Below are 23,244 nucleotides of genomic sequence, written 5' to 3'. Positions count from 1 at the left end.
AAATGACAGATGACAGACCAGTGGTTAGTCATTTCAAATGCAGTGTCTCACAATGGTTGTGTGGAGTTCCGACCATCTGCAGAGGAGGAATTTCGGATCTGATTTGAGCTTCGGATACGTTGAAATATTTGTACGACTAGACCGTATGTGACCACCCTACTACCACCTGACAGCTTTGATTTTCCTTGGCATTCTAGCTGTCAGTTTGTGCAGATACTCAGGTGACATTTCACCCCATGCTACCTGCCACTAGTTTTGTTGTATCTGGGCCTTCCACATCTCTTTCTGTCCTTGTTAGAGCCAGTTGTCCTTTGTCTTTGAAGACTGTAGTGTACACCTTTGTATGAAATCTTCAGTTTTTTGGCAAATTCGAGCATTGTATATCCTTCATTCCTCAAAACAATGACTGACTGATGAGTTTCTAGAGAAAGCTGTTTCATTTTTGCCATTTTTGACCAAATATTGACCTTAAGACACACCAGTCTATTGCATACTGTGGCAACTCAAAAACAAACACAAAGACAATGTTAAGCTTCATTTAACGAACCAAATAGCTTTCATCTGTGTTTGATATAATGGCAAGTGATTTTCTAGTACCAAATGAGCAATTTAGCATGATTACTCAAGGATAAGGTGTTAGAGTGATGGCTGCTGGAAATGGGGCCTGTCTAGATTTGATCAAAATTGACTTTTTCAAATAGTGATGGTGCTGTTTTTTACACCAGTAATGTCCTGACTATACTTTGTGATCAGCTGAATGCCACTTTAGTGAATTAAAGTACCAATTTCCTTCCGAAACAGCAAAATCTGTACATTATTCCAGACTTTTGGCTGTCAGTGAATAATCAATAAAATCTATAGTAAAAGTGTTTATATGCCATAAGATACTGTAGCATTGTGTGAGGAACAGGGTGAAAGTAAGTGTTTATGAACTGATAATCTGCTGTTTTACTCGTGATTTAAAAAGTAAGGGGATAAAAGTAATTGTTGTTTATTTGCCTCTGTATTCATTCCACCAGGAAATTGCCACGTTGCGTACAACAGGCTACATAAAAATAATTTTGCTAAAATGTAGTTATTGTAAGATGATTTTATGACCAGGTTTCGAATGCTACTAGGGGAGAAATATGACAGTCGTCAAAGACAGTAAAAAGGTGACTTAACAAACCAATCGAATTTAACAGCATCCTCTCTCCCACAATCTCCTCTCGATTTAATTCTAGCTAGGATAAAAGTTACTTTTAATTTTTTAACACTTAAGTACAGTTTAATGTGAATACTTTTTTACTTTCAGGTATTTTTGGCTAGATACTTGGAATTTTGAGTAAAATTTTCACTCAGTATCTATACTTTCACTTAAGCATAATTTACTTTATAGAGTAAATAATTTATAGAGTACTTTTTACACCCCTGAGAATCTGTTTTTTGACAATTTTTACAAATGTAATACCTTAAACATTACATTACCCACTTAGAATATATGCAGATGCGAGTGAAAACACTGGAGAATGAAAATTGAAAACAGCCGAATTGTGGAACACTTCCGTGTTCAGGAAAAAGGTGGATAGAGCTGTTCAGCTTGTAGTCCAAAAACCCAGAAGAGAATTCACCACGAGTTCCCTCGGGATTTTCCTATGGGCTTTTATAATGTTTTCTTTTGTATTATTATTATTATTTTTTATTTATGAGTAAAATAAGGTCTGTGGCAAACATTACTTGACGATATGTGGATGTTTTGTTCTACAACATAAAATACACACTTTCATACCTCAAATGTGAATTTTGATGCCGTATTGAATTACATATATAATTTTTTTTAAACGCACGTGCTTCAAAATTCACGTTTGAGGTATGAAAGTGTGCAATTTATGTTATAGGACAAAATGTCCACGTATTGCAAAGTAATGTTTACCACAGACCTTATTTTACACATAAGTTCAAAAACCCCATTATAAAAACCCAACCCGAGGGAACCCTTGGCGAATTAGACTTCCGGGTTCGCCTACAAAATGACGTCACGGCTGAACAGCTCGATTGCTGTGCCACCTTAACATTTGCATGCACCATTGCAATGCAGCGTAAAGCATTTATATGTTTCCATTAATCATGGTATTAATATATGGGGGTTGTAAACCCCCACCCCCCCGGAATGCACACCCCTGCATGCGCCTCATGAGCAACATCTCTAATATAAAGAATTTATAAATATATAGTATATTTATATGTTTATATTGCGCTCAAATCTAAAGAACAGTAAGTGAAAATAAATATAAATTGTTGGCTAACAATTTGTATTTACAATAAAGCGTATGCTAAGTTCTTAACCCGGAAGTAGAAAGACGTCACGGGAAGTTGGAGGTTAGATGACGTTTGTAGTCGCTTTTCCACTCAGCAAAACAGCTGCTGCGAGTTAAAGGTAAGTCTTATTTAATCGAGAAAGATCTATTTATTTTAATTATTCGCATATTAAACATTTTGAATCGTCGTCGGTTTGCCTTTATCTAGAGAAAAAAAACTGTCGTTAGTTTTACCGGCCTCGTAAACATGGTTTTAAAAGCCTGGTTGGCCTGTTAAGTTAGAAGCCCTTATTCCATCATAGAGCTTTAACAGAGAAAATCAGCATTTAAACAAATAAACGTAACAATGATGTTATCATAACGACTGACTGTACCAACATTTGTATTTTCATACTGATCAGTTTTCTCTATTCGACCCGTGGCTCAAAATGATCCATATGTAACCAGACTGTCATGGCTCGTACGATCAGTGTCCATTAAATACCCTAAACCTAAAGTGTAATTAACCCTTGTGCGACTTTCGGGACATTTTTGTCTTTTTCATTTTTGTTTTTCCGATCATTTTGGCTGTTAATGCCAATGGCATACATTTTGCCAAAGGTGTGTATTTTTGGGGAATTTTGATATTTCAACCTCAGTTCCTATAATACATCTATAATACACTGTGTACACAAAATAGTTACACTCAGGACCTTCAGGACAAAAATGTCCCCATTGAAACCCATTAAAACTGCAATATTTGATCCCAATGCCATTAAAGCATAAAATCATGAATTCTATGATATTACGCTTTCATTCCGGAGCCCTGGCTTCAGAATAAATTGTAATAGTTTTTACCAGATGGTGCCATTTTCCTCATGTTTAGCCTATGGAGCAAATACATGCTTTTTTCCTATTTTCTGTTTGCTGTATTATAGAGCACTGCAGGCCAATGGAATAAATGATGCAGCTAAAATTGTGTGGGTGTGTTGGTATGGATGTCAGAGTGTGTTTTTGTATGTGTGTTTTGAGAAATGTGTGTGTGTGTGTGTGTGTGTGTGTAAAAAAAAAACAACAACAGTGGCATTATGTAAACAAACTGGCATTTGAAGGGTTAAAATCCTGAAAATGAATGAATATTTGGTAGTTATGATCAGGACTGATGTTGGTTAAGAAAAATCTAAGTCAGTGAAAGTGGAAAATTATATTAATATATAATATTTTTATGGCAGTTTTTTGATGCGGACATTTTTGTCCTCTAAGGTACAGAGTGAGTTCTTTTTAATTTTTTTTTTATCTGACACTGCACAAAAAATAATAATGCATCAAAATCATTGTTATTGCTAATCATTGACTTGTCCCAAATAAAAATCCAAATCCATGATAATCCAAAAAACCAAAAAAAAAAAACAAAAAAAAAAAAAACACATTTCTCCTTAGCATTTAGTATATGAAAAATAATGAATTTGTGTGTTTATTTATTTATTTATTTATTTTATAAAAGAAAAAAACAGTGGCATTATATAAACAAACTGGCATCTAAATGGTTAAAATTCTGTAAATTAATGAATATTTGGTAGTTATGATCAGGACTGATGTTGGTTAAAATTAACTCATTGAAAGTGGAAAATAACATTAATATATAATATTATTATGGCAGTTTTTTGACGTGGACATTTTTGTCCTCTAAGAACCTCTGAGTAACTTTTTTTATTTTTTATTGACGCACAAGGGTAAAATATAAATAATGTTTTTTCCACATCTGTTTTTAGAAGTGTTTCAAATATCATTGGGCTGGTTCCACTGAAGTCTTGTAGTTCACAGCGAGCAGTAATTGGAAGAGGGTTTTTTTGGGGGAAACCCCACAACATTGGATAAGCCTGATTCATCGAGCCTAACAAGTAAGGAAAGATACAGTATATCAAACACGCTTTCAGAAACCCTTTTTAAATGTCATCAACAAAGTCCTAGTAGATGCCTTTGCTACTGGGAGCTGGTGATCTATTAGAACTGTGTCTGCCTTTTTTAAACCTTTGTAACTTGATGTAACCATAACTCCCTGTTGCAGGTTGACTGCTCTTTAATCGCAAAAATGGTTTTAGCTGATCTGGGGAGGAAAATAACCTCCGCTTTGAGGTCTCTCAGCAATGCCACTATCATCAACGAGGAGGTATGATGAAAATTATTCCATCCTGACTATTTGGGCTTATTGAACTTTCCAAAATGATTATGGGCTATTATAAAAATGTTCACATGTTGATGTATTTGCAATCTTCCACAGGTATTAAATGCTATGCTTAAAGAGGTCTGTGCTGCCCTGCTGGAAGCTGATGTAAATATCAAGTTGGTAAAGCAGCTTAGAGAGAATGTCAAGTAAGTACCACAAGTTTTTGTCATTTTATGGTAAATACCTCAACAATCAGTATATGTGCTTTTCTCTCTATAACCTCTCTATTATCTTTATAACCACTCTATAAACTCAGGGCAGCAATTGACCTGGAGGAGATGGCCTCGGGGCTTAACAAGAGAAGAATGATCCAGCATTCAGTTTTCAAAGAGCTTGTCAAGGTAAATAATGTTTTACTATTCATGTCTTTCTGTTAAAACATAGTAACCTTTTAAGCATTTAAAATTAATGCATATAATTAAAGAAATATTTCACCCAATAATTAAAATGTTCTCATCATTTATTCACCCTCATGCCATCCCAGATGTGTATGACTTTCTTTCTTCTGCAGAACACAAATGAAGATTTTTAGAAAAATGTCTCAACTCTGTAGGTCCATACAATGCAAGTAAATGGTGACCATAAAAGTAATCCGTAAGACTCCAGAGTTTTATCCATGTAGTCTTAAGCGAATTCAATCGGTTTTGAATGAGAACAGACCAAAAATATATATCCATTTTCACTGTAAATCTTGACATCAGCAGTCTCCTTGGCGATCATTATTTCAGGCTCGATTACACCTCCTAGCGCCATCCAGAGCTCTGTGCAGAACTAGGAATTGTAATCGAGCTTGAAATCATGATCTTGCGAAGAGACTGCAATGGCAAGATGTACAGTGAAAAATGAGTTATATTTTGGTCTGTTTTGACACAAAATTGATTAGATCACTTAAGACGACATGGATCTAACCACTGGAGTCTTATGGATTACTTTTATGCTGCCTTTGTGTTTATTTTTTGGAGCTTCAACATTTTTGTCAACATTCACTTGCATTGTATGGACCTAGAGAGCTGAGATATTCTTCAAAAAATCCTCGTGTTCATAAGAAATTAAGTCATACACATCTGGGATGGCATGAGGGTGAGTAAATGATGATAGAACTATTCCTTTACTTTTTAATAGACTTTTGTTGGATGTTACAAGTTTGACAGTCCAATGATTTTTTAATTTACTCTAGAAGATAAAGATGAGTGCTTTTATTTTAGCTGGTGGATCCTGGAGTGAAAGCCTGGACTCCCACAAAAGGCAAGAACAACGTTATCATGTTTGTTGGACTTCAGGGCAGTGGGAAAACCACAACATGTTCTAAGGTGAGCAGATCTTGGGGATATGCACAGAGACTGTACGCCTTTTACATTGTACAGCTAATCAAACGAGTTGGAAGCTTTAAAAGTATTGAAATATTTAGGTTGAAATTGAGACATTTCTCTTTGTCACTTTAGTTGGCATTCTACTACCAGAGAAAAGGATGGAAAACATGTTTGATTTGTGCAGACACATTCAGAGCAGGTAATCCTGACTGTTTCGTTATGTACTTGTATTAGACTAGAGTAATACTCTGTTCTCCAGAAGGAAAATAAAATGGTTTGTTTGTTTTTAAAGGTGCCTTTGACCAACTCAAGCAAAATGCAACAAAAGCCAGAATACCCTTTTATGGGAGGTAATAAAATAATTAAAACACTATAGTTTTTCCCCAGACCCCACTGTTACTGTTGCATTTGTCCTGCTCAGCAAACCTAAACATTGATCTATGTTTGCTTGTGTGAATTAATAGTTACACAGAAATGGATCCAGTGATCATCGCTGCAGAGGGTGTGGAAAAATTCAAGTCGGATAACTTTGAAATAATCATAGTTGACACTAGTGGTAGACATAAACAGGAAGACTCACTCTTTGAAGAAATGCTTCAGGTGTCAAATGCTGTGGTAAGTGAATGATTTCCTGCATTTGAATAGTAGCAGTCAAGGAGGAATCGGGATAGTAGAAAGAAAGTACTATGTTAAAGAATTCTTCCCTCTGGAATTGAAAGATTTGATTTGCTCTTGATGGTTGATGGCCATTATTAATTGTTTCCACAGCAACCAGACAACATAGTGTACGTGATGGATGCTTCCATCGGTCAGGCTTGTGAGGCTCAGGCAAAGGCCTTTAAGGACAAGGTAGATGTGGCTTCTGTTATTGTCACCAAACTGGACGGCCATGCCAAGGGCGGTGGAGCACTCAGCGCGTAAGTACACACAACCCTTTTTAGTAAAATAATAATAATAAATTAATTGCTTATTAAATGCAGCAGTTAACATGAGTATTATGTTTACAGTGTGGCTGCCACAAAGAGTCCCATAATTTTTATCGGTACTGGTGAACACATTGATGACTTTGAACCTTTCAAGACTCAGCCCTTCATAAGCAAACTGCTCGGTAAGGATGCACAGCTGCTGTTTATTTAAAGCCTTCAGATGTAAGCTTTAAACACAAACATTTAATGACAAAATAGCTTTTGGCAGTCCATGCCGGGTTAATTGATAGTTGGATGTTGGAACTGTTACAGGGGAACTATACAAATTTACATTGTTGCGCAAAACATTAATATTATTATAAATTACAAGCATAATTTCTCAATATGATTTTATGATACCAGTCATTTGAATATTTTTGTCATTTACACTCACTGAGCACTTTATTAGGAACACTATGTTGTTGTAGCCCATCTGCCTCAAGGTTCGACGTGTTGTGCATTCTGAGATGCTATTCTGCTCACTAAAATTGTACAGAGTGGTTATCTGAGTTACCGTAGCCTTTCTGTCAGCTCGAACCAGTCTGGCCATTCTCCCTTGACCTCTCTCATCAACAATGCGTTTCTGTCCGCTAAACTGCCACTCAGTTACAGAAATACTCAAACCAGCCCGTCTGGCATAGTCGATATCACTGAGATCACATTTTTTCCCCATTCTGATGTGAATTGATGTGAACATTAACTGAAGCTCCTGACCAGTATCTGCTTGATTTTATGCATTGCACTGCTTCCACATGATTGGCTGATTAGGTAATCACTTGAATAAGTAGGAGTACAGGTGTTCTTAATAAAGTGCTCAGTCAGTGTTTATGTAAAAAGAAACCATAAACATGGCTATGTTGCTAAACTTTTAAGAATAAATTTTCTTCATCTAGGCATGGGCGACATTGAGGGATTGATTGACAAAGTGAACGAATTAAAACTTGATGATAATGAGGAGCTAATTGACAAGCTCAAACATGGTGAGACATTTTTCCTATAAACATTATATTTGCATCTTTATGTGTGGTTCCTAATGCAGTATTCTTCTTAAAGAAATGGCAATATATAAACTAGGATAATTGTCAGTACCTTTTAATTATTTCTCTTAGGTCAGTTCACACTCAGAGATATGTATGAACAGTTTCAAAACATCATGAAGATGGGACCTTTTGGTCAGATCATGGTAAAGCAAACTTGGCTGAAAAGATACCCATTTATGATAATCGACAGGGTTGTTCTTTTCACATAGTTTATATCTGTTTTTCTTTGTATGATTTCAGGGCATGATCCCAGGCTTTGGAACAGATTTCATGAGCAAAGGCAATGAGCAGGAGTCTATGGCCAGACTAAAGAAACTCATGACAATAATGGATAGTATGAATGACCAGGGTATGTGTCGTTTTCCTCCTGATACAGTTGAAGTCAGAAGTTTACATAACCTTAGGCTGAAGTCATTAAAACTCATTTTTTAACCACTCCACAGATTTAATATTAGCAAATCAAGTTGTTTAGGACATCTACTTTGTGCATGACATGAGTAATTTTTCCAACAATTGTTTACAGACAGATTGTTTCACTTTTAATTGACTATATCACAATTCCAGTCAGTCAGAATTTACATACAATAAGTTAACTGTAACTTTAAGCAGCTTGGAAAATTCCATAAAATGATGTCAAGCCTTTAGACAATTAGCCAATTAGGTTCTGATAGGAGGTTTATTGAATTGGAGGTGTACCTGTGGATGTATTTTAAGGCCTACCTTCAAACTCAGTGCCTCTTTACTTGACATCATGCAAAAATCTAAAGAAATCAGTCAAGACCTCAGAAAACAAATTGTGGACCTCTACAAGTCTGGTTCATCCTTGGGAGCAATTTCCAAGTGCCTGAAGGTACCAAGTAAATCTGTACAAACAATTGTATGCAAGTATGTACACCATGGGACCACGCAGCCATCATACCACTCAGGAAGGAGACGCATTCTGTCTCCTAGAGATGAACGTAGTTTGGTGCGAAAAGTGAAAATCAATCCCAGAACAACAGCAAAGGACCTTGTGAAGATGCTTGAGGAAACAGGTAGACAAGTATCTATATCCACAGTAAAATGAGTCCTATATTGACATAACCTGAAAGGCTGCTCAGCAAGGAAGAATCCACTGCTCCAAAACCACCATAAAAAAGCCAGACTACAGTTTGCATGTGCACATGGGGACAAAGATCTTACTTTTTGGATAAATTTCCTCAGGTCTAATGAAACAAAAATGTAACTGTTTGGCCATTATGACCATCGTTATGTTTGGAGGAAAAAGGTTGAGGCTTGCAAGCCGAAGAACACCATCCCAACCGTGAAGCATGGGGGTGGCAGCATCATGTTGTGGGGGTGCTTTGCTGCAGGAGGGACTAGTGCACTTCACAAAATAGATGGCATCATGAGGAAGGAAAATTATGTGGCTATGTTGAAGCAATATCTCAAGACATAAGCAAGGAAGTTAAAGCTCGGTTGCAAATGGGTCTTCTAAATGGACAATGACTCCAAGCATACCTCCAAAGTTGTGGCAAAGTGGCTTAAGGACAACAAAGTCAAGGTACTAGAGTGGCCATCACAAAGCCTTGACCTCAATCCAATAGAAAATTTGTGGGCACAACTGAAAAAGCATGTGCGAGCAAGGAGGCCTTCAGACCTGACTCAGTTACAGCAGTTCTGTCTGGAGGAATGGGCCAAAATTCCAGCAACTTATTGTGAGAAGCTTGTGGAAGGCTACCCAAAAGGTTTGACCCAAGTTAAACAATTTAAAGGCAATGCTACCAAATACTAACAAAGTGTATGTAAACTTCTGACCCACTGGGAATGTGATGAAAGAAATAAAAGCTGAAATAAATAATTCTCTCTACTATTATTCTGACATTTCACATTCTTAAAATAAAGTAGTGATCCTAACTGACCTAAGAAAGGGAAAGTTTTCTATGATTAAATGTCAGGAATTGTGAAAAACTGAGTTTAAATGTATTTGGCTAAGGTGTATGTAAAATTCTGAATTCAACTGTAGTTGCAAATTTCATAATTAAGTTTTTCTAAATTCCTTTTTTATTATTTTAAATGTTAGTTTCAGTTAAGTTATTGTGTTTTCTCATCACAGAACTCGACAACAAAGATGGTGCTAAGCTCTTCAGTAAGCAACCTAACCGCATCCAGCGAGTGGCCCGTGGATCCGGAGTGGCTACTAGAGATGTACAGGAGTTACTCACCCAGTACACAAAGTTTGCCCAGATGGTCAAGAAGATGGGAGGCATTAAAGGCTTGTTTAAAGGTTGGGTTTTTCAATGAAGATGATGCTTTCAAATTGTTTCAGTTTCATGACACATTTAAAATGGGTGACTCATGATGTGGTGATTGTTTTGAAGGAGGGGACATGTCCAAGAATGTCAACCCATCACAGATGGCGAAATTGAACCAGCAGATGGCTAAAATGATGGATCCCAGAGTGCTTCACCACATGGGTATATGCTCCTCTTACACTCTAGCTAACATGGTTTAGCTTTTAGTAGATATTGGACATTAGTGACTGATTTACCTTAATAAAAGATGGGGATAGGTATTGATTGCAAAAGTAGCAAAATTATATTCTCACATGACAAAATAACAACTGACAACTGCTTTTGAAGCTGAATATGGCATTAAAGGGAGTTCACCCAAAAATAAATACTCATTTTTGACTCATTCTCATGCCATCCCAGATGTGTTTGACTTTCTTCTGCTGAGCACAAGTTAAGATTTTAGAAGGATATGTCAGCTCTGTAGGTCCATACAATGGAAGTGAATGGTGACCAGAACTCCAAAAGCTCCAAAAAGGAGATAAAGTCAGCATAAACATAATCCGCCAGACTCTAGTGGTTTAATCAATGTCTTCTGAAGCAATCACTTGCATTGTATGGACCTTCAGAGCTGAAATGTGCTTATAAAATCTTCATTTCGGTTCTGCTGAAGAAGGAAAGACACATCTGGGTTGGTTTAAAGGTGAGTAAATCATGAGAGAATTATACTTTTTGGGTGAATTAATCCTTTAAACATAACATGCTTTTAGCATCCTTTTTCCTATATATGTGTGCCATTCCTTAAAAAAAATGCTTGCAGCACCTTTAAGATCATGAAGTACATAGAATTACCTGAATGGAAAGAATAGAACTATATTCTAGATTTTTGATTAGGAAGTTCTGCCTAGATATGTTAGAGCTATTCAATATGGATTGCGGTTGTTAAAGTTGTGCTTAAATACCTATCCTTGTTTCTTGAAAGGTGGCATGGCCGGACTTCAGTCCATGATGAGACAGTTTCAGCAGGGAGCTGCTGGCAACATGAAAGGAATGATGGGATTTAACAACATGTAAACCTCTGAGTCTGCAAACAGGACACAAAACAATCTGATGGTTTTAGTAAACAAAACCTGGGCGTTTGAAAATGGTTTGATTAATATGTCTTGTCACATACGAAGTAATTTAATTCTTTAAAAGGTGTAAAACATTAAAGGCTCATTTACATGTAAAGCCCAGTGTTTCTGAAGCAGAATTTACAATGGGGACTGTAAGGCGAAATTTGCTTCCTGAGATCAATGCGATGTTTAAAACGTCTTGTGATGTCAGAGAGTGTTCTGCTTGGCAACTATACACATTGACATCGGAGTACTTCCCTGTATTGCCAGGTACATTGGCAACTGACCACTTTCACCATTTCTAAACTGGAAATAAAGATTGGAATAAAGATATAAAGGATAAAGAATAAAGATTGAATGATTTTACAATAATTATGATGATCTTAATAGCATAAGATCTTCATATTTAGAAATCGTTATTATTGTATAATTGTCTGTTTTTGATTTATTTTTCGTTTGCCAATGCGCTGGCTTTGTATCCAAGATAAATACAGTAGTTGCAAAGTAGTGTGTGGCAATATTTTGTCAATGTTATAATAAAATGTATATGCCAACATTTTAATAACACTTGTATTTTATTATCACCCCAGATTTGACTTTAAAGAATGTCATCAAAATTTCCTTTATGCTTATAAAGCCCACATACACTGTGCATTAAATGTGTTTGTAAGCCATACTTTGTAGGGTGACACCTTATAGGTGTTTTTGTAGTTTGATTTTGCAAATTTGCAAAGAGATTAGTTGGTGCTTAAGTCAATAGTAATCTTTGTGTAGTATCACTGGTTAAACATGATTGCTCCAACAAATCAGTGAGTTAAATAAGTCATTATGTATAAATCATTAATAAAATTAATATCTTATTAATAAAATGTAATAAATGAATTCCATGTGGTGAGTTAAATAAATCATTACATTATAGTTAAGCAAATATCGAGTGTAAATTAAATTTTTCACAATTTAAGTTTGTTCTTAAATCATGCAAAAACTGCATTTACACAAAATAGTGCATCATAAAACATACAATAAACAAATGTGCAAATATATGACATATGTTACTATATTAATACTTCAATAAATTATATTAATTTAAAAATAAAGTATGTATAAATCATTAATGAATGTCATTAATTAAACGAATATTTTATTAATACAATATAATAAATTAATCCCAAGAAAAGAAATCGCAATTTTTCCCGATATAAATAATTTATAAATATTTGTCATACTTAAAAATTCTAAACTCAAGAATACTATCACACAAAAATAAGTTGCATAGTAAAACTCAACATTCGATGAAATGAGTTTTGGGCTCTTGACGTGGCACTGACTCCATGTTGCGCTGCTACGTCATCAGCTCGGGAGCGCGCGCGAGGTGTGTGCGCGCTGTCACTGACTGAGAGTCTCTGAGAAGACACCAAATCAAGACTTCGGGTACGTTTAAACACAACTTACTCTAAAAATAGATAGTTGTTTATGTTACGGTAATGATTCGATCAATTTGAGCGATTCGGAGACTTTAAGTGGACTGTGGTTAAAGGAAACGAATTTTTAAAGGGCATTTAGCTTGAAGTCACTGCCTGTGTTTGAAGCATCATGTGTAGATCAACAAGCAGGTCAGATGAAGGGGTTTAGTAAACTGTTTGGTCAGATTTTACGTATATAAATGGTCTGTTGCATCTGCATTGCTTTTATTTTGATGTAAGGTTGTTTACCTCTTAAACTATCGGACTAGCTTTCTGTTGCTAATTTTGGAAGGTGGCCTAACATTGGATCCATATAGTTCAATCAACCAAACTAAACTTGAATAAACCAAATTTAAACTAATCTTAGCATTGTATCTCTTTCCTTGAGAGGAACTGCCCTAACTCTTTTGCTATGAGTTTTAAAATGTTAAAACAATCAGGAAAGTTATTTGCATATTTTTTTCATTTTCCATAAATGTTGTCATTTACCTACAAAGAGACTATATTTTACATGCATGGCTCATAGTCACTGTGTTTTCCTTCATTTTCTTGTGTTCTTCTCTTCTTCACATGTGGCATGTTTTCCCTCTCTGTTTAGGGCTAATGGCTAGTGAACAAGTGAGCTACCTACTCAGACAGCATTATGGGGCATCATGATCACAATCAGAAACGAGAGAAAGAAATATAGGCTAGGATGTGACTCAAAACCTTGTAACATTACTACCTAGACAGCATTTTAAGCATCATTGTCACAACCTATAGGTTGTGCCTCGAAACGTAGAGAGCTGCCAACGTAGAGGCATAGGTTATGTTTAAATATCAAGTGAGCTACCTATTTAGACAGCATTTTTGGGCATAGTAGGTGTGTTCGAAAAGACCTGTGATGCCCGAAAATGTTTTTTTGTTTACCAGCTCACTTTGTTTATCTTATCTTTGATCATTACAGCTTATTGATGTCATGGTTATAGTTTGCCCAGTGTCCAAAGGGTAAAGCAGGTGATTAGATGATTCATATCGGACAGTCCTTTCTATGTAATACCTTTCCACAGATCTGATTCCAAGTCTTATCTGAATACATCACGGCACACATTTCTGTCTCTTCTTTGCAAACCTTTCCTAACCCGCAGTTCCCAGAGGGTGCTATGGCGACCTTCCAGGAGTTCATCCAGCAGAACGAGGACAGGGATGGTGTCCGTTTCAGCTGGAACGTTTGGCCATCCAGTCGTCTGGAAGCCACACGCATGGTGGTTCCAGTGGCCTCGCTGTTCACCCCACTAAAAGAGCGGCCGGATCTTCCCCCGATTCAGTATGAGCCTGTGCTGTGTAGTCGGGCCACGTGCCGAGCTGTTCTCAATCCTCTGTGGTAAGTCTGTTAAACCTGGGCAAACAGTTTCCAACAGCAAAATGAGTTCACAGATGGAGGATCTAATTTTTCCCCATTGCATTAATTACCAAAGCAAGACATTTATTATGGAGGCTGGATGCAAGGTGTGAGATGCCCTAATATTCTTACACTTCTGTGTTTTCCTTTACCCCTCCCTACAAAATTAGCCAAGTGGATTACAGAGCAAAACTTTGGGCATGCAACTTCTGTTATCAGAGAAATCAGGTAAGTTTATCCATTTTTAAATGTGTAAATTTGTTAAAGGAATTAGTACGGGTTGCAAAGCAAATAAAGGCTGAAAACACAATGGAAATGAGCCACAAACTGACGAAACTAATAAGATACAACACAACAAAATTATCAGAAAAGAAATGGTTATAAAAACACTGTATTTATTTGTCCTTAAGTGTTCTGGCCAATACCTGCTTTGGTTTCTACCCGAACTCAATGGGCCTCATTTAGTAAACTTGTGTAAATTTATGAGTAAATTCTAAGTAATTTGCACGTCAAATGGACCTTCACGAAAACTCTCAGGATTCACGAATGAAAACGACAAACCGCTTTCTTATTTCGGATTTTTAAGATAAATTTCACTCATTTAATTCGTAGTTCATTTTTTCATTACTTTTTTAATTTCACTTCTGTCAAAATTTAGTCATGGCCGTTTGACATAAAGAACAAAAAGCCTTCGAATGACTTGCACACGATTTACACGTGGTCCGTTCATACCAACTAACATTTAGAAAATATGAATCTGAAAATTTATGTCAGAATGCTTTTACGAACGATTTACACACAAATTCGTTATGCTCGTGTTTCATGAATGAGGCCCAATGCACATAGCTTCATCTTTTGCTCGAATCCGTACCTGGTAATGATGCGAAAATGATGTCACAGTACCTGCAGCTATTCTTGCTCAACGGCGGCTCTTATAATGTGTCCTGCTCCCATGAAAATGGGCTGTATGCCGGCTATAGCCTCAGGGGAAATGCTCAGTTCCCTGTACAACGCTCTTTCTGGGGAACTCTTGTAGTGACTTGCGGTGGGACAAGCAGCCTCATGATCTCTCATGCATTGAATCAGACTGCCACAAGACTTAAAATACAGTGCATAAACAAGAATTATTTTCTGTTAATTTTGCTGTGCTGTGGCTTAATATTGTTGTGTTGTGGTTTATTTCCTTTGTGCTGTGACTTTTCCACTGTGTAGTGGCTTTATTCCATTTTGTTGTGTTCTGTTGTGTTATCAGCTTTTATTTGCTTTGCTAATTTGGTAATTTTGAGCATGTCTCAACCACAGTAAATTAGTAATAGTGATATGTAGGGCTGGGTAAAAAAATATAGATTTTCTAATGCATCTGATATCGATTCTTAAATCCAAAGATCAATCTTTCATTCTATCTGGCAACCCTCTGTAATGCAAGTGAATCACTTGCATGTGTGACCCACATTTACCACTGCTGTTAAATGTTCAGATCCAGTGATTAAGATAGTAGAGAAGTTATTAGCAAGTTATTATAGGTCCTTTCACTGTGTTTTGAGAGTAAAAGTTTGGTTTAACTCGTTCTGTGTGTACAAAGACGAGATCCACGGATCCATATGTCATTGAATAATGTCTCTTTTAATACATTTAAAGTCCTTTCTGTTCTTTATAGACAGTTGTTGATTAAAAACAACAAAAGAATAAACATTTAATTCTAATCCATGCACTATGCGCATCCTCTTTCATTATATGCACTCACTGGCTGATGCTGGTAGCATTAAAGAGACAGTACCGATTAAACACGTGTTCTACAAATACATGTAAATAGTACAAATTATGCAAGTAAACAATACAAATGTAACAAATATATATTTGCAACATTAGATTTGCAATTTCAAGACATTAATTGATGGAATAGACTGAATCTGAACATTTTCAAAAGCTAAAAGTAAAATTATTATTATTTTTATTTATTGTTTTGGGAGGGGGGATTTTTCCCCTTTTTCTCCCAATTTGGAATGCCCAATTCCCAATGTGCTTTTAAGTCCTCGTGGTCGTGTTGTGATTCGCCTCAGTTCGGGTGGCGGAGGACGAATCCCAGTTGCCTCCGCGTCTGAGACCATCAACCTGCGCATCTTATCACGTGGCTTGTTGAGTGCGTTGCCACGGAGACATAGCGCGTGTGGAGGCTTCACGGCATCCACCGCAGCAACCACGCTCAACTCACCACGTGCTCCACCGAGAGTGAACCACATTATAGCGACCACAAGGGGTTTACCCCATGTGACTCTACCCTCCCTAGCAACCGGGCCTAGTTTGGTTGCTTAGGAGACCTGGCTGGAGTCACTCAGCACGCCCTGGGATTCGAACTAGCAGTCTTTTACCACTGAGCTACCCAGGCCCCTATAATTTTTTTTAAATTAATATTTTCGAATAGAAGGTTTCTTTATAATTAAGAGCATTAGCTGAGAGAGAATGTCTTTCATAAGTAAGCAAAATGGACATTGCAACAAAAATGTACCCAAATGAATCGATATCAAGATCAGATTCAAATCGAGAGCTTGTGAATCAGAATTGAATTGAATCGAATCAGGAAATCTTTATCAATACCCAGCCTTAGTGATAGACCAATATATCGTCCAGGACGATTAATCTGCTAATATTTTGACATTCTGAGATGTGTGGTTGGCTGATTAACAGAAGTGGTCATTGCATCTAATTTTAGTTCCAAAATCTACCAACAGACTTGTCAATGGATAGTACACATTGCCAGATACAGTATTTCTTAGTACATTTAGAGAAATTATAGTGTCAAATAGATGTTGTGTAGATCATAGTTCGGATTATATTGTAATTATATCAGCCATCGGCCACCTTGCTCTCTAAATATTGGTATTGGCATCAACAGTTAAGAAATCCATATTGGTCGACCACTAATTAATTATGTGTATTTTCCAAAAAATATCTATTATAGTTTCCACCAACTTATGCTGGGATATCGGAGGTGAACCAGCCTGCTGAGCTGCTTCCACAATTTTCCACAATTGAATATGTTGTCCAGGTACAGCTTGTCATTTAAGCAACGTTTCAATGCCATATATATCTACAACCCCATAAATGAGTTGCAATGTCATGCCATCCTAAATATGAATAGAAGTGAGGAGGATGTTTTGAAAGTCTGAAGTCATTTTGTGCTTGTGTCTTCTCTGTAGCGTGGTCCACAGATGCCCTTGAACTTCCTGTATGTGGTGGACACGTGTGTGGAAGATGAGGATCTACAGGCCCTGAAGGAGTCTCTTCAGATGTCCCTGAGCCTGCTGCCTCCCACTGCCCTGGTCGGCCTCATTACGTTTGGACGCATGGTCCAGGTTCATGAGCTGGGCTGTGAAGGCATCTCTAAAAGCTACGTCTTTAGGGGCACCAAAGATCTCAGCGCTAAGCAGTTGCAGGTGAAGTTTGGAATATTTTTTGGTCCTTTAGGCTCATGGGATAAGATCGGAAGCTCATTTAAGATTGAAGCGTGCAGTTGAAACAGTCGGTATCTCAGTACAGGTGTACTAAATGTACTGTATATCAAATCTTGTGTACAGGAGATGCTTGGGTTGACCAAACCAGCTGCAGCACAGGCAGGCCGAGGGCCACAGCAGCCTCAAGCTCCTACTTCAAACAGGTAAGTTAGAAAAGGTTTCTTTTAATATATACAGTATTTTATCATATACCTGTTGGGTTGTCTTGGTCTTTGGTGGTCACTGAATATACTGTATATTCACTCAGGTTTCTTGAGCCAGTTCAGAAGATAGATATGAATCTGACAGATTTGCTGGGAGAGCTGCAGAGAGACCCCTGGCCTGTCACTCAAGGCAAACGACCTCTGAGATCACTCGGAGTTGCTCTTTCCATTGCTGTTGGTTTATTGGAGGTGAGTGTCATTATTTATAGTATTACCATGACATGACATGTAAAGCAGGGACAGCAGCGTCCTGCAGTGTGACATGCCAATCTCAATGTAAAACTATTATAAACACATATTTTGTACTTTTTGTATTATAGTTATGCAGTTTTATAAATTGAAACTACATAGAATATTTATCACACTGCAGGACTATTTAAGTAAATTACAAAGTAGTTAAAAATGATAAAAAATCATGCAAGATTTTAAAACCATTAAATAGAAAGTGACCATTTATAGAGCGCAGCAGTGCCCGCCCACTTTTTCAGGCGTCTGGGTTCCTGAAGTATTTTCCCTGTTCATTTCTTCCATAGACTTTTTATGAGATTCTTCATAAAAGAGTTGTAAGCCATGAACCAAACCAACCAGCTCTGAGGTTAATTGTTTTGAGGCAAAAAAGTATTTGAAAATCCGACAAAGGTACAAGGCTGTGTACTTACCGTCTTTCATGAAGGCACAAACTACAATCCCATGAAGCATTGCAAATGATGTCATTGAATAAAAACCGATGGGAATATATAAAACTATTGATTTTAGGTTGTTGATTAAAAATATAGAAACAGTATATTTTACGTTTATTGCAAAATATTCCGATACGTACAAATATATAAGTAGTTTAAGAGTGAAGGGAGACAGACTCGCAGTGCGTCATGGGAGTGGGCGGTCACTCCGAGGCATGTTTCGTTGGCCACGGTTCTCTGATTTGTGGATCTTTCTCTGCTGGACCATGGGTAATGTTGTTTAACATGAATGCCGCTATCAAACATGATTTTTAAACAATTAAGTTGAAATAATGTAAATGGATGACTTCAGCGGAAGCATATACCATCGATGAACAACCTCGGAGCTCACGGTAGGTCTGCCTTTAAAGATTTATAAGTTATAGTTGAAAATCAATTAGCCTATGGGATAAATGAACGAGATTTTTACTCCCGGAACCAGAATGTTGCGCTCTATAGCACCTAAAATGTACACATACCTTTAAACAAAATCTGTTGTTGAAAAAATTATTTCATAAACATGTTATTTGTCAACTACACAGTAGCAAAAGTAAAATGCCTATCTAATAGTAAGGCATAACAATGTTATATTTTAAAAATTTGATTCTGCTACTTAAAATAGCCTTTCCCCCCCATTTTTTTCCCCCATTTACCTTTTTGTGGTAGTGCTCTTTCCCTAACACCGGTGCTCGCATCATGGCTTTCATTGGTGGTCCAGCCACTCAGGGTCCAGGCATGGTGGTAGGAGATGAACTGAAAACACCTATTAGATCCTGGCATGATATTGAGAAAGACAATGCTAAGTTCATGAAGAAAGCCACAAAAGTAAGTCCTGTGCTTTTTGTTTGCATAAATTACTTGTAAAAGTTCCTAGTTCTTGCTCTTAACAATACTTTTATTAAAAAGATAGAGTATCTAGATGTAGCTTGGGTTTTTAAGAAATGCAAATGGCACAAAGGTGCGTTGGCAGGTTTACAATCAAACTAATGTCTATTGTCTACTTGTCTAATTTGACATTTCACAGCAGATCACTAATATTGCAGTGCTAATTTTTTTTTAAATGAAATGCCTTTGTCATATCAATAATGACATACCCTCATGTAACAGAACATTACTGATGAATGCTGGTCAAAACGTAGTCATCCTAATGCATATTATATTTGAGTTTGTTGTTGTTATCGTTCACGTGGTTTAAGTAGTTTTTCATTCCTTTGCAGCACTATGAAGCCTTGGCCAACCGAGCTGCAACCAATGGACACATCATTGATATTTATGCATGCGCCCTGGACCAGACAGGATTACTGGAAATGAAGTGCTGCACCAACTACACAGGGTAAGTGACTGAAAAATGAACAAAGTTTGTAAATTAGTGAGTTTTAGCATGCAAACAATCTTGTGTTTGGATTGCAATTTAAGATGACTTTGGTGCAGATAAAAACATGTTGAGAGTCAGTATACACACATTTAGAAATATTTCCACCCCCGCATTTCAGTTTGAACAAACTTTGAATCCGAATGCGTGAAAACAATTGCGAAACTTTCCTCCTCTGCCATTATACTGTTTTATTGTATTTTTATGGATTATTTAATTGATTGAATGTTCAAAATCTTGAATTCTTGCAGACAAGTATTTTCTTTACTTAATACGATCGGTTATTCGCAAGTCACAACCTTTGACTCTTAGGGCCACTCAAAAGTTTCTTCTTGATTTTGAGAAGCTTTTTGCTTGTATGTGAATGACAGGGGTTATATGGTGATGGCAGACTCCTTCAACACATCCCTGTTCAAGCAAACTTTCCAAAGAGTTTTCACCAAGGATGTGCAAGGTGCCTTTAAGATGGCATTGGCAGGGACTCTGGAGATTAAGGTACTTTGGTTTTCTTTTCTTTTGTTTCTTATGTCGTTCTCAGAAAATAAAATGTTTCAGTGATCTTGTTGTGTGTGTTGGTGTGCTATGTATAGATTCACTTATAATGTCATGAAACTATTATTTCAGACTTCAAGAGAGATTAAGATATCTGGAGCAATCGGCCCATGTGTCTCACTGAATGCCAAAGGTCCTTGTGTGTCAGAAAATGTAAGAAGTACATCCATTTGAAATCAAATATATGACAGTTTAACTTGCATATATTTAACATTCTGAACACACTGACATCTGCTTGTAGGAAATAGGAACTGGTGGCACAAGTCAGTGGAAGATTTGTGGACTGGACCCAAATACTACTCTTGCATTCTACTTTGAGGTCGTAAATCAGGTACATAAGTTTAGTATTTCTAGGATTTGCTCAAAATGTACCTTGGAATTAAAACTAGTAATGCTGTATTGTTGTTCAGGCTTGTATTCGACGTAATATTCGAACATTCGTCATTCTCACAATTCTACATTTATCGCATGCCTTGCATGTCCATTTATTATACAGGATATTTTGGCTTTGTTGATAACATTTTCAGGTTCCAATAATAGTGTAACACTAATCACTGTTTAATATGTTTGACCAAAATATATTTGAAAATGTGTGTTAGTCTATGATGGGGAGAAATGAGGAACATTTATATACATTTTACAGTAAAACAAGTTTGATTCAAAGTTGATTAATTCATCCTTTTGAAGTGGTACTACTATTCTAGGTGGATGATATTCCACTTAATAGAGCGTAAGTTGTATTTAACCTGGAATATTCCTTTACATGCAGTCTGAAACTGGCTGTAAATTTGCAACTTAGCGACAGATGACCCACTAGAGGGCAAAATTTCTTCAAACATGGATTACAGTTATTGTAAAATTAATATTCAGTGTATTCAGAAATAATGATTAAATGAAGAAAGTGATATTTAAAATGTAGCAATTGAAGCACATTGCATTGTGTATTTCTGTTATACTTCTGTTTAAGTCGCCACTAAAGGCTATCATCAATGCAAACCATTTCAAAGAGCTTTGAATCTGTCGCTTGGTGTTAGAAAAAACTTGTTTGGTTGACTGAAAGAAACTGAAATATGGTTATTCAGTATAAGATCTCTGCTGAACATTTTGTAGCTAGCTGTAGTTATCTTAAAAAAAAAAAAGTCCTATAAACATTCATTCAGACAAAATGTCATATTTTAATATTTCTAGGAATGCGCTGATTAACAAAAATAAATAAGTAGGCAGATACCTGTATTTTGTCATCAGATCACTTGTTTTACTTGGGAATTATGCATTAAAATTTTCCAAGAGGTAAAAAAGCTTTTTTACTGTTCTAACAATAAATAATTTGCATTGAACATGGATTGGATCTGTTGCACACATGCCAACATTTTAAAGGGAGACACAATGAAAGATAAATAGAAGATATAAACATACAAAAATAACTAAATATGATAACATGATTGATATGAAGTTTTTTTATTTTGTATTTCTAATACATTTTTGCACTTCTAGTTTTGCAGTTCAAAACAACAGAACTCACATTTTACATGTATGTACAGTATATGATAGTACAATAAAAAATCATACCATGCATATGTTGGGCAATTTCACGGAAATGTCATCCACATCATGGAAAAATAAAAAAATTTAACCAAAGGAACAAAACCCTTTTACATTTTGTATTATAGTGGTATAATAGATAATGGATAATGCCAGCCACACCACTAGAGGGCGCCGCTTGCTCGCACAGCGCTATCTGAAGCGTTGAATGCAGACTATGGCTGCATCCGAAAACTGGAAAATGCTGCCTTCTGAGGCTGTATAAAGAGGCAGGATGAAAATAAGGTGCTTTTCAAACTGTTTTGAGACCAGTTTCCTTAAGAGGTACATTCATTCAAAAACGCTATCAGTTAAGCCGTTAACTGATTAGGCATCAAGTCAGCTGCCTACATTTTCAGATGTTGGTTTAGTAATTGTGAAAGGCCATATTGTGATTGGGTATAGGCCACCCAAAAATGAAAATTCTCTCATCATTTACTCACACTCATGCCATCCCAGGTGTATATGACTTCCTTTCTTCAGCAGAACACATTTGAAGAAAAATAGAAAAATATCTCAACTCAACATGGATGTGGATGGTAACATGATTTTTGATGCTCCAAAAAGCACAGACAATCAGCATTAACGTCATCCATACGACTCCAGTGGTTAAATTAATGTCTTATAAAGTGATACGATCGCTTTTGTTACGGAAAAAAATCAATATTTAAGTACTATTTAACTATAAATTATTGCGTCTGGTAAGCAACAGTATGTGTATTTACGAGAGGGCTGAGGTCACCCGCAGTCTTTCCAGCAATGGCTTGGCAACGTTCCATTTGTTGCAGCAGACACTCTCTGCCTTTGTTGGCATTGCCTACATGTGCACCATCACAGCTCCTGAGCTCTCTGAGGCTTGTTGGTCCAGCCTCTTCCATCTCCCTGTGCTCCTGATCAGAGTACTCAGGTTCAAATAAATATGGCTGTGCAAAAACTTGTATCTCCACTTCTCCTCTTAAACCAAAATGTTCTGACATCTTTGTTTAAATTTGCTTCAATTTATTTACAGTGTTTGGTCTGTACAGTGTTCCTCCTACTCGGTTGTAAACAGCAGTGCTCTTCTGGGTGTGTTGCACTTGCGTCACTTCGCATGAACATGCCTACGCCAATACGTCACATGAGAGACTGTGTGACCTCAGCCCTCTCGTGAATGTGCATACCGCTGCTAAACGGAAGTGATTATTTATAGTTAAAAAGTACTTAAATATTGATTTATTATTTTTTTTTTTTTCACATCAAAAGCGATCATATTACTTAA

At 36.6% G+C, this 23,244-nt stretch overlaps 2 protein-coding genes across 4 annotated transcripts in view; both read left to right on the top strand.

The window, feature by feature from the left end:
• Positions 1 to 2,335: 2,335 nt before the first annotated feature.
• Positions 2,336 to 11,759, top strand: LOC127455494 (signal recognition particle 54 kDa protein). Its single transcript, XM_051723445.1, has 17 exons — positions 2,336 to 2,416; positions 4,049 to 4,177; positions 4,345 to 4,446; positions 4,558 to 4,649; positions 4,760 to 4,844; positions 5,709 to 5,813; positions 5,946 to 6,012; positions 6,106 to 6,163; positions 6,278 to 6,428; positions 6,582 to 6,730; positions 6,821 to 6,921; positions 7,672 to 7,758; positions 7,888 to 7,961; positions 8,059 to 8,167; positions 9,914 to 10,084; positions 10,179 to 10,274; positions 11,071 to 11,759. Exons 3-17 carry the CDS (start codon positions 4,369 to 4,371, stop codon positions 11,160 to 11,162), a joined length of 1,515 nt encoding a protein of 504 aa, XP_051579405.1. The 5' UTR covers positions 2,336 to 2,416; positions 4,049 to 4,177; positions 4,345 to 4,368; the 3' UTR covers positions 11,163 to 11,759.
• Positions 11,760 to 12,520: 761 nt separating this feature from the next.
• Positions 12,521 to 23,244, top strand: part of LOC127455493 (protein transport protein Sec23A-like) — a 33,086-nt gene continuing 22,362 nt past the window's right edge. The window contains exons 1-14 of one of the 3 annotated variants that reach the window (XM_051723443.1): positions 12,559 to 12,634; positions 13,265 to 13,284; positions 13,613 to 13,662; positions 13,794 to 14,029; positions 14,218 to 14,275; positions 17,007 to 17,093; positions 17,245 to 17,481; positions 17,623 to 17,702; positions 17,807 to 17,951; positions 19,148 to 19,306; positions 19,699 to 19,814; positions 20,225 to 20,348; positions 20,478 to 20,558; positions 20,647 to 20,736. In XM_051723443.1, coding sequence (XP_051579403.1) covers positions 13,809 to 14,029; positions 14,218 to 14,275; positions 17,007 to 17,093; positions 17,245 to 17,481; positions 17,623 to 17,702; positions 17,807 to 17,951; positions 19,148 to 19,306; positions 19,699 to 19,814; positions 20,225 to 20,348; positions 20,478 to 20,558; positions 20,647 to 20,736 — 1,398 coding nt within the window. In that variant the 5' untranslated portion in view covers positions 12,559 to 12,634; positions 13,265 to 13,284; positions 13,613 to 13,662; positions 13,794 to 13,808. Of the gene's footprint in view, positions 12,635 to 13,264; positions 13,285 to 13,612; positions 13,663 to 13,793; positions 14,030 to 14,217; positions 14,276 to 17,006; positions 17,094 to 17,244; positions 17,482 to 17,622; positions 17,703 to 17,806; positions 17,952 to 19,147; positions 19,307 to 19,698; positions 19,815 to 20,224; positions 20,349 to 20,477; positions 20,559 to 20,646; positions 20,737 to 23,244 lie in introns of all 3 variants that reach the window. The other 2 variants (XM_051723441.1, XM_051723442.1) reach the window with 2 other exon arrangements.

The sequence above is a fragment of the Myxocyprinus asiaticus genome, chromosome 17 (genome assembly GCF_019703515.2).
Source record: "Myxocyprinus asiaticus isolate MX2 ecotype Aquarium Trade chromosome 17, UBuf_Myxa_2, whole genome shotgun sequence".
In the NCBI taxonomy this organism is placed as follows: Eukaryota; Metazoa; Chordata; class Actinopteri; order Cypriniformes; family Catostomidae; genus Myxocyprinus; species Myxocyprinus asiaticus.
Note: the sequence above shows the minus strand (reverse complement) of the source record. Positions and strands in the feature narration are given on the sequence as shown.